General features: G+C 51.3%; 1 protein-coding gene across 1 annotated transcript in view; it reads right to left on the bottom strand.

Moving 5' to 3' along the window:
- Positions 1 to 251: 251 nt before the first annotated feature.
- The window catches only part of Slc4a8 (solute carrier family 4 member 8), a 65917-nt gene continuing 49815 nt past the window's right edge, over positions 252 to 16353 (bottom strand). The window contains exons 17-25 of the mRNA XM_051160366.1: positions 14978 to 15091; positions 13754 to 13915; positions 12798 to 13049; positions 10333 to 10401; positions 9014 to 9187; positions 8070 to 8207; positions 2850 to 2944; positions 1654 to 1761; positions 252 to 600 (exon numbers count right to left, since the gene is read on the bottom strand). Coding sequence (XP_051016323.1) covers positions 588 to 600; positions 1654 to 1761; positions 2850 to 2944; positions 8070 to 8207; positions 9014 to 9187; positions 10333 to 10401; positions 12798 to 13049; positions 13754 to 13915; positions 14978 to 15091 — 1125 coding nt within the window. The 3' untranslated portion in view covers positions 252 to 587. The remainder of the gene's footprint in view (positions 601 to 1653; positions 1762 to 2849; positions 2945 to 8069; positions 8208 to 9013; positions 9188 to 10332; positions 10402 to 12797; positions 13050 to 13753; positions 13916 to 14977; positions 15092 to 16353) is intronic.

Here is a 16353-nt window from a genome sequence, read left to right as displayed (position 1 = left end):
GTGGATGACCCCAGGCCACGGGCATCGCACCAGCCGTGGCTGTGACAGCCACTGTTGACACTCGGATGGCTGAGCTCAGGTAGCAGACATGCTACCATGTTGGTCTGTCCGACATCCCCTTCCCAGGGAGACTTGGAATCGAGGCCCAGGCTGTTCACGGCCTGCAGCTAGCAGCAGGCCCAGGAGCCTTCCTTTCTCTCATTTCTCTGCTACCACCCCGAGCCAGGAGCCGCAGGGACAGAACAGACCCATGTGACTTACCAGGCCAACAGAGAATATCAGAGGGAATGTCTGGAAAATGGGGAGCTGGCTCTTTAATGGTGGCGGTGGTTCTGAGAGACAGAAGAAAGGAAGCACGGGAGGTGGTGGTGCTGGGACCCGCTGGTGCCCGGCTGTGGTGTGCAGGTCGCCGCTGTCCTCCACAGTGCACACGACAGTGACTGAATGCTTCCATGGGGCATGGCTTTGAGATGACCAACAACAGGTCCAGACTCAGCCCGGCTTCTTCTCGGAGAGACTCACCCTTTCTTGAAAACCAGAGCTTCTCTGAGGCCCTCACGGCCCGGGTCTTCCTCCCCAGCAGAGACTCAATTGAAGAGGCTGCATTAATATTGATACAGTGAGACAGACAAAGGGACACAGGACTCGCGCCTGCGCGCACAGGCTGCCAGGATGCTGCCACAACTTGGGTCTGGCTGTATTTGAAGTTCATTTACAAGTAGGCTAGTTCTCAACTAATAATAGCCACATGTGTTGTCCACTTCCACAGCTGCCTGACTCTCCTCGGAGAGAAGCCAGAGGCAGCGCTCACTCCTGTTCAGCACGGAGCTATTTTAACCCGTTCACCACGCGGCGGGCGCGGCCTTCTGCGCTGCACTCCACCTGCTCCTCACCACCTCACTAGCACCCTCATTTGCCGCTGAGCCGGATGCCAGAGGTGGCAATATGCCAAGTTCTGTGCGAATATAGGAGCAGGCCCTGCTTTCCCGGCTCCTGGCTAGCTTGTCTTTAACGGAAACTGCATCAGCATCAAGACCGCAGTTTTTGCTTTCATCTGTCTGATGACCTAAATGTAAGTGATGCCTGGGCTAAAATCAGTAAGTTACACACAGAGGATCCTCAACGCAGGCGAAGGCGCTTTCAGTTTTCTTTAATAATCTGACTAAAAATAATCTATGTTATTATTAAATTATATAGAAAAATTTCTTTGCAGGATAAGGAAATTCTCATTTCGGAACCTAAGTAGGTGATGGGCCAACACCATCATGCTATTTATCAGTGTTAACTGTACTGACCCAGGCTTTTAGCAGCTTTCCAGTTTCTGTGGTTGCAGTAAAGCAGAGACAGCCTTTAGATTCTGAAACAAGAAACCTCCTCCAAGTGGGACTACGGAGCCAAACAGATAAGGCAAGTTTACACTCCAAATTACTTCTCGCCTGCCCTTGGGATGGAGTACAGGGACAGGTCAGGGAAGCTAATCTCTTCAAATATTGGGAAACTGTTATTTTCCCGTGTCTGACTGTACAGTTAGCAATAGTTCTGCTGTTTCTAGACAGATTCACCCTACAAAAGTAACATGCATTTTACTTTCATCTTTGCTGCCATTTTCAAAAGATAGAAGCAAATAAAACGGGAAGTTGGCATTCTCTTTACCTTTTCTCCTTTGTAGTCCCAGGATTTATACTGAGAGCCTTCCAGACCGTGGTTTTAGGCATTTCATCTGATATATTAATCTCCGAAGGGTCACATCTGAAATCAAAGCTCAGGCAATGAATATCAAACATATAAGGGAAGGGCACGTCCCAGTTACTGTGACCCCAGCCCATGGGGAGGGGGAGGGGCTTGAGGGTGAAGCCGGCTATTCTGCAGGCAGGTCAGGCTGCAGGCTGGCCAGTGCCCCAGGCAGTGAGTGGCTGTGCCTCGGAAGAGCTTACAGGGGTGCTGACCCCTGCTGCTGGGGGGCAGGCCCTCCTGATTCTCCTCTGTACTTTACAGGAGGCTTAGCAGACATGTCAAAGGGGACTAGTCAAGGTGTAAAACCCGAAGTTTTCAGGGCTATGTGCTCATCAAAAGTCAAGACCCCAAACAGTCCTTGGTCCTCAGAAACCCCTGAGGGTCTCCTGAAATGCGGAGAGACAAGGCAGCGTCCCACAGGGAAAGGAAAACAGGTCCTGCGTCTCTACCTGAGACACCCAGACACCTTCTTAGGGACCACGGAAAAGATTTTCTGATTTACCCGCACACAAGCCCCATCCAGTGTCATACCTCAGCAGCTAACCCCCAGGGATCTGCCAGACTTTCTTCTTTTTCTAGGCTTCTTCAGCCTAGGTGTGCTGCAGCCCGACAGACACAGAGGCCAGCAGTGGGTCCACACAAGGACTCAGTGCCCCACACTTTGTGGTGAACAAAAGGTTTGGTAGACAAAGGAGCTGAGACGCCAGCACAAGGCTTGTGTAGACCTCAAGATCATTGTCCCCTGAGACCCCTCAAGTAAAAGTACTAAAACCCAAGTGTAGATGTCTCATGCCCACCAGGCCAAGAACACCCTGGAAAAGAGCAACCTGGGGTTGAGAAGCAGAAAGATCCAGCCTGAATCCTGACGTCGTAGCACCGTAACCCTCACTTGTACAAAGTAGGACGTGGGCAGGGGCACAAGCAAGCCCTCCTGTACACTGGAGACACTGGCTTCCCGCCTCCCTCCACCCCAGCCACACAGAGCAGGGCACACAGCAGGCACTCAGTACACCATGGAATGGAAAGCTGTCCCCACGAGGTGGGGCCAACCACATTGCCCCTCCCCTCGGAGCAGGAACCCTGGCAGTGAGCTCTTTGGTCCTGTGGAGCGTTACCTGATGTTGTTCTTGCCAGGACTGCTTAGCAGCTTCCTGCTCTCCAGCGGGAATTTATCACCCCCCACAACGACACCCAGCATCTTCTCAGCCTCCTGGAAGAAAAGGGGGCAGTGCTACCACCAGGTCCAAAGGGAACCCCTGTTCCCCAGAGTCAGGAAGGCAGTGCTTTTGTCCAGAAAGGAGTCTTGGCTCAGCCGGAGCTGGACTACACAAGGATTGCTAAAAGCTGAGTGCCAGCATCTCCCAGGAACCTGCCAGAAAGACCCTCTTCTGGTGGGGACAGCTGTAGTCGGCGCGCCCAGGCTGCTGCCAGTCACGGGCTTCCTCCTCACGGTCTGGCCGTGTCCAGCCTGCTTTCTCTCTCTGCCCTGAGTCCATGATGCTTCTGCATGCTCTATTTCTTCCTACAATAAAACCTTCCCCTTGACCATGGAGCGGCCATTTTGGTGGTTTCTTCACTGCACCTTAGCTTAAATCGAGCCTTTCTCAGCCCGTTTTCTACTGCCACAAACGCCTGTATAGCTTTCACTCACACAATTAGGTCCTTCCACTGGTTCAGCTCCTCACAAAGAATGAGACAGTCAAAGAGCAGCATGGAGCAGCATTGAAAAACAATAGGAACCTGAATGTGAGGAAGCTTCTAGAACCAACAGCCAGCTACAAGGAACACTTGCCAAAGACAGCAAGAGCTACGTGATGAGAAGAGGCCCTGTAGCCAAGGACCCAGTTTCCTAACAAAGGAAAAAGAGCCCTAAAGAGACGTGAAAAGGAAATTAGCCGGTTATAAGGTATGGTCCTCTGTTAAACTCTGGTTCCAATGAACACACTGTTAAAATAGTAACGGGGGAGTCTGGGAAGGCAGCTGACGTGTAAAGTGCGAGTGGCACAAGCGTGAGGGCCTGAGTCCAGATTGCCAGGACCCACATGAAGAGCCACGCACGGCAGCGTTCCTGTGGCCCTGGCGCAGGGCAGGCATAGGCAGCAGGCTCCCTGGGGCTTCCTGGTCAGCTGAGCTGGGCCAAGCAGGGAGCTGCAGGCACAGCCGGAGGCCGTATTTCAAAACCAGGGTCAGAAGAAACAGAGTGAGTCAACTGATGTTGAGCACTGGCTTCCATCTGCCGATAGACACGCACGCCTACATGTGTGCGCACACACACACAAACACGCACACATGTGTGCACACACACTGACATTAGGGAAATTGGGAAAAGTTCTCTTACTTTTACATATACTTGGATTGTTCCAGGGCTGGAGAGATGGCTCAGAGGTTAAAAGCACTGGCTGCTCTTCCAAAGGACCTAAGTTCAATTCCCAGCAACCACATGGTGGCTCACAACCATTTATAATGAGATCTGGTGCCCTCTTCTGGTGAGCAGGCACACAAGTGGGAAGAATACTGTATAAATAATAAATACTCTTAAAAAATAAAAAAATAAAATGTCCCATATTAAAATATTTTCTTAAAAATAATGCCATCGCCGGGGGGGGTGGTGGTGGTACACGCCTTTAATTCCAGCACTCGGGAGACAGAGGCAGGTGGATCCCTGTGAGTTCGAGGCCAGCTCAGTCTATAAAGCAAGTCCAGGACAGGCAAGGCTACACAGAGAAACCCTGTCTCAAAAAACCAAAAAATAAAAATAAAAATAATGCCAAGACAGAGAGATTGGAAGTTGAGGCCAGCCTGGGCTATATAATGAGATCTTATCTTACTCATAAAATAAGCAAATAAATAAACAACTCCTTAAAAAATAATGCCATTCACTTAAAGAGATAATTATAGAGGGAAAACTTATATTTAGTAAACATGTTTAAAGCATAATAATAATAATACTTTTTTGTTGTTGTTGTTTTGTTTTTTGAGACAGGGTTTCTATGTAGCCTTGGCAGTCCTGGACTTGCCTTGTAGACCAGGCTGGCCTTTTTTTAAAGTCTAAAAATCCATTTTAACAAAAAAGAAAGTTTAAGAATTAATAATTCAATATATAATACCATGGGATATTTTATATTAAAATAATATCATTAGAGAAATGAAAATAAGTTTAAAATCAGAATATACATATATGCTGATTATGTAGAAAAAGATACACAAAAAATATGTAATTGCAACATTATAATGCCATTAGAGATGAATAAATAAGTGAATCTGGGTGAGAACTGTTACTACAGCTCACACGTCAGGGATCTAATATAGTAAATGTTTAAAGGGAACCGTACACCACGCAGAGACACACAGAACCACAGCCACCGTTTCTAGGCTGCTTGACTCTAATGTTCTTCTAACCTGATGTCATGTCCCAGGGAAACTCCAAAAGGCAGAAGGGACAAATGGCTTTCTGTGGTGCCCATTAGTGCTGTCTGTCTCTCTCTCTCTCTCTCTCTCTCTCTCTCTCTCTCTGTTCTCTGTATATGTCTCTCTGTCTCTGTCTCTCTGTTCTGGACTCTTCCAGATGCCTCTGCCTGTTCTCTCTCACATCTATAATAAAAAACCTTCCCCTCAACCATACCACTGAGCAATTAGGTCATTAGTTTATAATATATGTGCAACTTTTTTAGTAAATAGATATTTTTTTACTATAGATTCCATTTATATTTTCTGTTTTATACATAAAATGTCATAAACATGTTAATATCTTTAAGTATTCTTTAAATTTTTATTCTTAAATTATTGTACAATATTCAATTATAACTTTTGTGCTAATAATTGTTCTTATTTCAAACATGTATTTATCTATCTACTTATCCACTGTGTGTGAGGTTCTGAATGTGACCCCGTGCATGTGGAGGTCAGAGGACAGCTCCTGGGAGAACGGGCGCTGGGTCCCTCGGAACTGGAGTTAGAGGTGGTTGTAAACTGCCACGGGGGAGCTGAGAACCGAACCTGGCTCCTCTGGAAGAGCGGCCTGTGTATAAATCACAGCCCTGGGATAGGCATATTTAAGACTCTACCTCAACCTGTTCTCTAAAACAACGTCTCCGTTCACACCTGCACTTTTGGTGCATGTGTGGCTCATTCCAACCACAGTGTTAAAAGGCTTGGTTCTTACCAACTTAAATTTTGTTGTCAATTTTTTTTTTTTTTTGTCAAATTGATAAGTTTAAAAGAAAAAAAAAAAAAACCTCTCAGCTTGACACTATAGGTAGAGACTTTCCCATTGCTTCTGTATTTAAAATTTTCAAGTTAAAAAAAAAAAAAACTTATACTGTTAAATAAATTCAAGATGTTAGGAAAATTTATTTTAAAATACAGTTGAAAAAGATGGCAGTGTTAAAAAAAAAAAAGATGGCAGTGTTGCAGAGTGACGGCTTGTAAGGTAGATCTGGCAGCAGGAAAGATAGATAGATAGCTGATAGATAGCTGATAGATGAATTATAAATAGATAGATAGATGATAGATATAAATAGACAGACAGACAGAAGGGAAGGAAGAAAGACAGAGTCTTAGAGTCTCTATTGCTTCAACAAAACACCGGACCAAAAGCAGGTTGGGAAGAAAGGAGCTTGTTTGGCCCCCACTTCCACATAGCCCTTCATCACTGAAGGACGCCAGGTCAGGACTCAAACAGCAGGAGCCTGGAGGCAGGAGCTGCCGCAGAGGCCATGGGGGCGCTGCTCACTGGCTTGCTTAGCCTTTCTTTTCTTTTCTTTCTTTCTTAAGGTTTATTTATTTATTACACATACAGTGCACATCAGAAGAGGGCACCAGATCTCATCTTAGATGGTCCTGAGCCACCATGTGGTTGCTGGGAATTGAACTCAGGACGTCTGGAAGAGCAGACTACACTCTTACTGCTGAGCCATCTCTCCAGCCCTCAGCCTGTTTTCTTATAGAACCCAGCACCATCAGCCCAGGGTGGCTCCACCCACAGCGGGCTGGGCCCTCCCCACTGACCACTAATTGAGAAAATGCCTCACAGTTGGATGTCATGAGTTTTCTCAACTGAGGCTCCTTCCCCTGTCGGCGAGAAGGACCCGTTTGGGCAGCACCGCACTGGGACACTCCAGCCCTTTCCTTTCTTGGCCTGCTGTTTTCACCTTGCCACATACCCTTTCAGGCCACAGGCCAACTGTGTAGATGGCAAGCTGCCAACTGCTGAAAGCGATAAAGGACAGAAAGTCCCGTGCTAGCTGTGTCTGCATGTGCCATCTGCGGTTAGGTGCATAACTAGTATTTTTTAAAACAATGAGTTTTATACACTTGTCAAATCAGATCTGGAAGAAAAGGAGCCATCGGATCTTAGAATGACAGCGCATATGTTCATACTTTAGTGTGAGCCTGGGGTAAAACAAAGTGGAAAACTACTAGTTACCAGCTCCAAACAGGAAGGGCAGATATGCCAGGACCCATTAGCCACTGACGACAGGGTGTAGTGGGGAGTAACACTTAGCTCCTCAGGGTCACCCTCGGGATTCAGGCGTGCTACCCCCCCCCCAGCTCCTCGGGGTCACCCTCGGGATTCAGCCGTGCTGCCCCCCAAGCTCCTCGGGGTCACCCTCGGGATTCAGGTGTGCTGTCCCCCCCAGCTCCTCGGGGTCACCCTCGGGATTCAGGTGTGCTGTCCCCCACAGCTCCTCAGGGTCACCCTTGGGATTCAGCCGTGCTGCCCCCCCCAGCTCCTCGGGGTCACCCTCGGGATTCAGGCGTGCTGACCTCCCAGCTCCTCGGGGTCACCCTCGGGATTCAGGCGTGCTGTCCCCCCCAGCTCCTCGGGATCACCCCTGGGATTCAGCCGTGTTGCCCCCCCAGCTCCTCGGGGTCACCCTCGGGATTCAGGCGTGCTGTCCCCCCCAGCTCCTTGGGGTCACCCTCGGAATTCAGCCGTGCTGCCCCCCAAGCTCCTCGGGGTCACCCTAGGGATTCAGGTGTGCTGTCCCCCCCAGCTCCTCGGGGTCACCCTTGGGATTCAGGCGTGCTGACCCCCCCCGCTCCTCGGGGTCACCCCCGGGATTCAGGCGTGCTGACCCCCCGCAGCTCCTCGGGGTCACCCCCGGGATTCAGGCGTGCTGACCCCCCCAGCTCCTCAGGGTCACCCCCGGGATTCAGGCGTGCTGACCCCCCCAGCTCCTCGGGGTCACCCCCGGGATTCAGGCGTGCTGACCCCACCCCCAGCTCCTTGGGGTCACCTTCGGGATTCAGGCGTGCTGCGCCCCCGCCCCCACGCCGCCCCACTCTGTGAGCCGAGGCCCGGAGGCGTGAGGCGGGAGCAGGCTGCGCTCTACCTCCTCCTCCTTCGCCTTCTTCTTGGCGTCGTCCAGCTTCTTCTTTTTGCTCTCAGGCATGAGGTCATCCAGCCAGCTCAGCTCGCGCTTGGAGAAGCAGAGGTCCATGACTTTCCTGACGAAGACCAAGGCCAGGACCTGATGAGAACGAGAGTCCAGTGAAGGCTGAGCTTCCCTCAGAGAATTAAAAGCAAAGGGATTTTCACAGCAGTCTAGGACATTCTAAGCAGAACTGGACTCACAGCAACTACAACAGCAGCCGCGTACTGCGCGCTGCTCGCCGGCATTGGGCACTGGGGCTTCTTACATTATTCTATTTATTTTTAAATGCTCCTACATTTTAAAAATACATGTTTCATGTGTGTGTGCTATGTGCACGCCTGGTGCCCATGGAAGTCAGCGAGACCACCAGATCCCCAGGAACGGATGTTTAATTCATAACAGAAATGAATTGAATATCCATTATTCAAACTTAAGGAAATTCTGACACACAGGACAACGTGGACAACAGGGAAATAAACCAGTGTCTTCTTGTGGTGCCCCTAGGATAACAGAAGCCATGGAGATGGACGGCAGGACTGTGGCTGCCTACACGTTTGCAGGAAGGGAGTCTGAGAAGAACAAAGGCCGGGAGACAGACGGTGATGGCGGTCCCACAATGCCCTGCATCCCACTGACACACGCCCTTAAACATGCTGGACACAGAAAACTGGATGCTATACATATTTTACCACAAGTTCAAAAAAATAACATTAATAATTTTTATTAAAACAGTTCCCACTCACCTGCCAGGCTGCACGCCTTTAATCACAGCACTCGGGAGGCAGAGGCAGGTGGATTGCTGTGAGTTCGAGGCCAGCCTGGTCTATAAAGCGAGTCCAGGACAGTCAAGGCTACACAGGGAAACCCTGTCTTGAAAAACAAAAACAAAAACAAAATCCTACCATCATCGGGAAAACGATGGCGGCTGGCGAGGCCTTGATGACCCAGAGCAGGACCAGGCAGGTGAACTGCACCAGGGTGAAGAGGTGCACCTTGCGCAGCGGCACGTGCCGCAGGTAGATGAAATCCGGCTGGTGCTTCGCAGGCATCCCGAGAAGCTTCAGGCGGTCGAAGAACTGGAAGGAAGAAGCAGCGCTGGCTTCTGGGAGGGAGGGCTCTCGGCCAGAAGCCTCCAGAAGCCCCACACCGCCTGCTCTGCGCTCCACAGCAGCCAGGGCCGCCTCTACTGGAGAGACTGGGCAGTTTGGTCAGGTCAGTGAGTGGCAGTCGGGAAGGCTCGGCGAAACCACCGTTTCTAATCACAGGCGCACACTCTTTCTCCCTTCCTACGCTCAGCCACAAACAGTGCTCCCAGGGTGGCGACCCACAAGCCACCACATCTTCCCGCTTACTATCAGAACCAGTTCTGTCCAGCTGTGGTTACACAGACCAGTGATTCCAGATGGGCTGGGGCAGAAGGATGAGCGAGGGTCTGAGGCCAGCCTGTTCGCGTCCCAAACCGAGCTCTGCTAAAGGACACGACACTGGCAACAAACAAGTCCCCAACCCCTGACTCTCCTGCTTGTTCTTTGAAGAATTTGAAGGATAAATATATCGACAAGATCAAATGAGGCCTCTTAAAATTCTTGATCGAGGAATTACAATATTCTGGGGCCAGTGAGGTGGCTCAGGAGTAGGCGCTCGCCTCTGCACAAGCCTGGGGTCCACATAAAGGTGGGAGGAGAGAAAGTTGTCCTTTGACCACAACATGTATGCTGTGGCACGTGTGTACACCCTGACACACATGCGCACACGCACACACACACACACACACACCCCTGCCGCCACCGCATGGCACGCACGTGGAGGTCAGAGGACGACTTGCAGCAGTTGGTTCTCTTCCTTCGCCATAGACTCCCAGGACAGCGCGCGGGTCTCAGGCCGAGAACCTGCTGCACCACCCTGATGGCCCCAGTTTGGTTCTCTGGCTATTGACAGCTGTTTTGCATTCGGCTCTACAGGAATTTGGCAAAGGCCCTGGTTCAGTGCCAAATAACCGTTGCCTAAAGATGACCAGAAGTATGATGCTGGCCATGTCGCTCTGGAACCAGCGCTCTCACACCAGCACGTCCACATCGGACGGCATTCCTTGGCCAAAAGGCAAGACTGGCAAGTGATTTCTCAGGAACTGGTTGTGCCTCCCTTGGGGCACCTTGTGCCTCTCTGGTCAGGACACGTGAACACAGAGCAAGAGACATGGCCTGCTGGAAGCACACAGTACCTGGATTCCTTGTAGGGAAGAGACTCCCATGTAGAGGAAAACTCCGTAGAGCACAGGCATCGGGATAAACTGCAGATAAAGGCACAAGATGAGGGTGCAGCATCCCAGCAGTGCACGAGATATATTTGCTTATATATATACTTACATGTTTATGTAAATATATATTTATATAATAAAAATATATAAAATATATAAATCTATATATTTTGAAACAGAGTCTTACTGTGTAGCCTTGGCTGGCCTGGAATTCATTATACAGAGTAGGCTGGTATTGAACTCACAGACGCCAGATGCCTGCCTCCTGAGTTCTGGGACTAAAGGTGTGTGCTGCTACCGTATCCCATCTATATAAATTTTCAATTCCAAAAATGAAACAAAGCAACAATTTCATAAACATTGTCTTTGTTTCTTCGGCCTCTCCCTCCATCACTTAAAGTGAAAACAGAAGTGTAAGCTGGCGATGATCAAAATTATTTTGTTCTGAAATGAAATTATTACCTGTAAGGTAAATCATAGACCTCACCCCTCCCCGCCAGCCTTCCTCCTAGACCTCACCCCTCCCCGCCAGCCTTCCTCCTAGACCTCACCCCTCCCCGCCAGCCTTCCTCCTAGACCTCACCCCTCCCCGCCAGCCTCCCTCCTAGACCTCACCCCTCCCCGCCAGCCTCCCTCCTAGACCTCACCCCTCCCCGCCAGCCTCCCTCCTAGACCTCACCCCTCCCCGCCAGCCTTCCTCCTAGACCTCACCCCTCCCTGCCAGCCTCCCTCCTAGACCTCACCCCTCCCCGCCAGCCTTCCTCCTAGACCTCACCCCTCCCTGCCAGCCTCCCTCCTAGACCTCACCCCTCCCTGCCAGCCTCCCTCCTAGACCTCACCCCTCCCTGCCAGCCTCCCTCCCAGACCTCACCCCTCCCTGCCAGCCTTCCTCCTAGACCTCACCCCTCCCTGCCAGCCTACCTCCCAGACCTCACCCCTCCCTGCCAGCCTTCCTCCTCCCTGGATATGAGTACACAGATGGAAACAGACCACACTCGTGGTCACGCCTGCACACACACATGCACACGCATTACACAAATATAATTTAAATCTTCTATAATCATCACACTCTCAGGAACTTAGTGTATTTTGACAAAAAAAAAACCACAAACAAACAAACACAAAAACCAAACAAACAAAAACAGCCCTCATGTTTACTGACCTAAGACTTGAGGGCAGCCAGAGGCAATAAGCTGAGGACACGCTGTTATGCTGTGTGATTTGTGTGTGTGTGTGTGTGTGTGTGTCCACGCAACACGTGACCGTAGCTTTCCTGCCATGCCCTCTGAACTTAGACAAAACCTTCATGCAAGTGTGAAGCAACAAACTGGCTCCAGCATCAGGACAGGGAGCGCGTCATAGCTCAAGATGAAGCTCAATTTTTGTTGTTGTTTGTTCTCAGGCTTACTGTGTACAGGAGGGCCAGGAGAACGGCCTCACACTTCTGCTCTTCCTACCTCCCTGCACGCGCTCCCCCTGTCTGGTGCTGCAGTGCTGAGGGCCGGATCCCGAGCCTGGGGCGGCTGCTCAGCACTGTGCATCCCTGGTCCCTCAGCTGTCATCCTGAGGCGACAGGACAATACCCTTCCTCTCCCAATTAGAAAGCCCACCCTGGACTGTGTTGCCCCGACTCTAGAGTGAGCAGACAGTGCAGGCGGGTGACGGCCCTGCAGCACTGCTGACAGTGTCAGTGCTGTAAGTCTTGTCACGTGACACAGCTTAGGCGTCACCTAGAAGGAGGGCCTCAGTTAAGAACTGCCTCTGGGCATGTCTGTGGGACACTGCTGTGGGAGGCCCGGCTCCCTGCGTGGCACATCCCTGGGCAGGTGGGCCCGGGGGGCATAAGGAAGTTAGCGGAGCATGCGCCGGCATTGTGAGACAGCACGAAGCATTCCTCCACGGCTCTGCTGCGGTTCTGCTCAGAGCTCCTGTCCTGCCCTTCCTCCATGGTGGCCTATTCCAAGGTCAAATACTCCCTTTTCTCCCCAAGCTGCTGTTGGTCACGGTCTTTATCACTGCAATAGAAAACAAGCTACACTCCTAGCAATCAAGAGGTAGGGGGTGTGGGACTGCCACAAGTTCAAGGCCAGCCTAGTCTACAGAGTGAGTTTTAAGCCAGCCAGGGCACACAAGAAGACCCTGTCTCAAAAACAAAAACCCAGGGATAAGAAGAGCTGGGGACACGGTGCTTGCTTTGCATGTAGGAGGCCCTGGGTTGGACAAAGGGAGCTATCAAAGGAAAGGGAAGGCCAGGGCAGTGGGCCACCAGACCACTCATCACGTTCTGTAATTCCCACATTGTTTTCTTAAGCATATTTAACCGTCCTACCCACAAGGGTAAATTCTTTCAGGGCATGGGTCTGTATGTGTATACCCTGGCGCCATTGCGTGGCCCCTGGCGTTTGCTCGGCGCGCTGAGGAGTGAATACCTGTAAGACCGTGGTCATGAACACCGAGCAGCCCATGAGCACAAAGATCATGAGGCCGGTCACTCTCTGCTCCCGGATGCCCAGGAACTTGGGCTGCTCCCCTGGGGCCGAGCATTCAGACTCGAGCTTGAGGCTGTTCACGTGTGTGATGGACAGGACGGTGGCAGCCACAAACCAAGGCAGGCCCATGATGGAGCAGACACCCAGCATGGCGGCCACCATCAGCAGGTCCAGATGGTAACCGCAGCCTTTCTGTGGGGGAACAGTCACTGTCAGGGAGCTGGCTGCAGGAAGCCATGGAGAGAGAGAGCTACAGGCTTTGGGCTCAAAGCTAGTAGGTGTGGAGAGGAAGGGGTCCAGAGGGTTCTTAGGACACTCCCAGTCAGGAGAGGATGGGGCGTGTCCTGTATGTGCCGCTATCGCTATCTACCCGGCTGCCTCAGCTTTGCCCGTTTAGCCACAGCCGGCCACCGCAGGCACTGCGGAGAGGTGTCTTTGTTGAGCTCCCGCGTCACAGTCCCCAATCCTTACCACACCTGGATTTTCCTACAGAGACGGTACGCATGCGGCATTCCATAACACAGGTATTAGAGTCAACCCTAGCCTGAGTAACTCTTTTATCCATCTTGAAGCCACATGACAGGCCTCAGGGGGAGAATTCCCGCCTCCAGGAAACAGGCTCAAGGCCTCGAGCTGACCCTGGGAAGGAAACCTGCACAGCTGACTCAGAACTGGAGGTGGTTAGGGCCCAGCCACATGGACACAGTCTGGGAGGAGAGCGGTGGAGTACAAGCTCCTCCCACATCACACCATCTCGCTCCGCCCACGCTCCCCTCCAGTCTCACCTCCAATCAACCTTTGTTATAATGGGCAAGCAGGACCCAGCTCTGTGGCTCCCGTTATGGATGGGCGTCAGCGGGCTGCCGCCCCGCCTTCAGGTCAGTGCCTCTGCTCACCTTGAGCTTGTGCTCCTTCCTGTTGATGATGACGGCCGTGATCTGCTGGTCCATGAAGATGAGGATGGTGCACAGGAGTGCTGGCACAACTGCCGCGATCACAGTCCACCAGGGGTTCGGGCCAATGGGGCTGATAAACCACCCGCGGTCATCCCTAGTCGGCTGCGAGAGAAACAAGCACAGTTTTGCATCTTAACTCTGGAGATGAGGGCAAAACAAATCAAACTGAAAATTACTCTACTTTTTGTTCTCATTTGAATGAAAATCCTTAGAAAAACAAAGCAAAACATGAAATACAGCAACCCCTAAGGAAATCTCTGACCTTTTCTTCCAAATCCCCTCTGGCAGTCAATCCTCGATTACCACCCTCCTGTGGAATAGTCACTAACCCTGCACTGCCTTCTATTCATTCCCCAGGTCCCCAAGTGCAGAGAAAGCAACTTTATCTCAGTGTCAGTCCAAGTAAATTATAATCAGCAACTGAATCTGTTGTTTAAAAAAAAAATGACTTCCAAAGACTAAATAACCCAGACAGCCCTCTCCCTCTCCACAAGCCATGCATCTGAAGGACACGGGTTTCTTTGGCTGAGAGTGGATCACCCAGGAGCCTCCTCATGAGTGGTGACACAGGAGCCAGGTACTGGACACTTGAGGAGACCCAAAGCTTGGGGAGTCTGTCTGACCCAAGACTGTCATCAAAACTCTACACGCCATTTCCTCAAACTCCTGTTTGTTTGTTTGTTTGTTTGTTTTTGTTTTTTGAGATGGGGTTTCTTGGTGTAGCCCTGCCTGTCCTGGACTCGATTTGTAGACCAGGCTGGCCTTGAACTCACAGAGATCCGCCTGCCTCTGCCTCCCGAGTGCTGGGATTAAAGGTGTGCGCCACCACACCCGGCCTGGACCTAAGTTTGTAACTATAATGGCTTATCAAGGTTTAGACAAGCAAACATAAAGCGAGGCTGAAGAGACGTCCTGACGGCTCAGCAGAAGCCTAGACTCCAGACAAGACCCTCTCAGGTCTCAGGTCGCGTCTGCTCCTTCCCAGGTGCCGACACCACCAGGCGTCCTCAGGCCCGCCTCGCCACGGCAATGAGTGCATCCTTACGTAAACGGACGCTTTCTGCTCGCCTAGAGCTTAGCAGGACGCGGACTCACAGTAAGGAACGGAGCGCTTTCTTCCTGAACCTGTGAGCTCTGTCCACATGCAGGCCGAGCTCTGCTCACCTTGAATACGCTGGGGACCTGGAGCTTTGGCGACGGGACTCCAATCAAAAAGTCAACAATGACCATGGTGAAGATGGTAAGGAAGACAGCGAAGTCACTCACCATGGAGCGCACCTGGCGTGACAAAGAGTCGAGCAGTTTCTCAGAAAAACGTTTTGCAGTTGAACTAATACAAAAATATGTAAACAAGACTATTTTTGTGTACTCCAAGTAATGCTCAGGATATGTAAATATCCACATATAAATATAAGATGAAGAACAGACCTCTGACAAGGGCCAGTGTAACCACGAGTACAGTTCGGGGTACACAGGCCAGGCTGGAATTTCTGGGTCCATCCAAGGTCTACCGTGCTCCCCAAACCTGAGCGGTAGCAGGTTCACATCTTTCTCACACCCTGGTGGGAGCCACCGGCAAGGCCTATCAGCCCACACTCAGACCGCGTCCACAGCCCGAGCAGCCACTCTCTCACTGGGCTATGCTTCAGCGGTGCCCTCCAGTGCTCCTGGAGTAGTAATCAATTTAAAGGCCTTTCTTGCACCGAACCCAGCAGGGCTTCTTGTTTCACCGAGTTCAAAACTCATGAAGCGCTCACCCCGCGGGTCCACAGAGCCTGCAGCGCTGTCTTGCGGCCCTCACAGCTCACTTTCCTTAGTGTTGCTCTCTGCTGCTGTTCCTGGAGCCAGCCCGCTCACTCCCACCTCAGAGTCTCCCTCTATCACTGAGTTTCTGCCAGGAGCCCATGGGAACTCCCCTGCAGCTAAACTCAAACACAGCCTTCCTTCTGAATTTTCTTGAAGCAAGATAAACCCCAGCAGAGGCAGGGTTGGGGGCGGGGCCTAAGGGGGTGGGGCCTAAGGGACTCTGGGATCTGGCTTGGAGTAAGAACTTGAACATGACTGGTAAACAGGAACTGCCTGCGCAGGGCACTCATCCTCCTGAAGAGAAGATGCTCCTTACTCAGGGCCTGAGTGTCCCCGCTCAGCACGCCCCCTCATCCCTAAATCCAAATAGTGCATCTAAGGAAACAAACTGACAATTTCACTTACAGAAGATGATAGTTTTGGAGAATTTTTAAGTAAACTAGCTTGTTGTCTGGTTTGTCTATGAATGCACATGTATGTGGGTACACATGTATGTACACGCACATGCATGTATGTGCAGAGCTCCAGAAACACCAGCCACCTCCTCTGACACAGGGAAGCCTGGAGCTTACCACGCAGGCTGCCAGCGAGCCTCAGGGATCGGCCTCCACCTGCCCAGACCTGGGATCACACATGCGCGTGCCTTGACACTTAAACCTCGGTTTACTTCTATTTTTACCGCCACAGCCTCATGTTTGCACGGATGGAGCTGCCTCCCGGAAAGATGGTATGGT

This window comes from Acomys russatus, chromosome 17, assembly GCF_903995435.1.
Source record: "Acomys russatus chromosome 17, mAcoRus1.1, whole genome shotgun sequence".
Lineage (NCBI taxonomy): Eukaryota > Metazoa > Chordata > Mammalia > Rodentia > Muridae > Acomys > Acomys russatus.
This window is presented reverse-complemented; position numbering and strand designations above follow the sequence as displayed.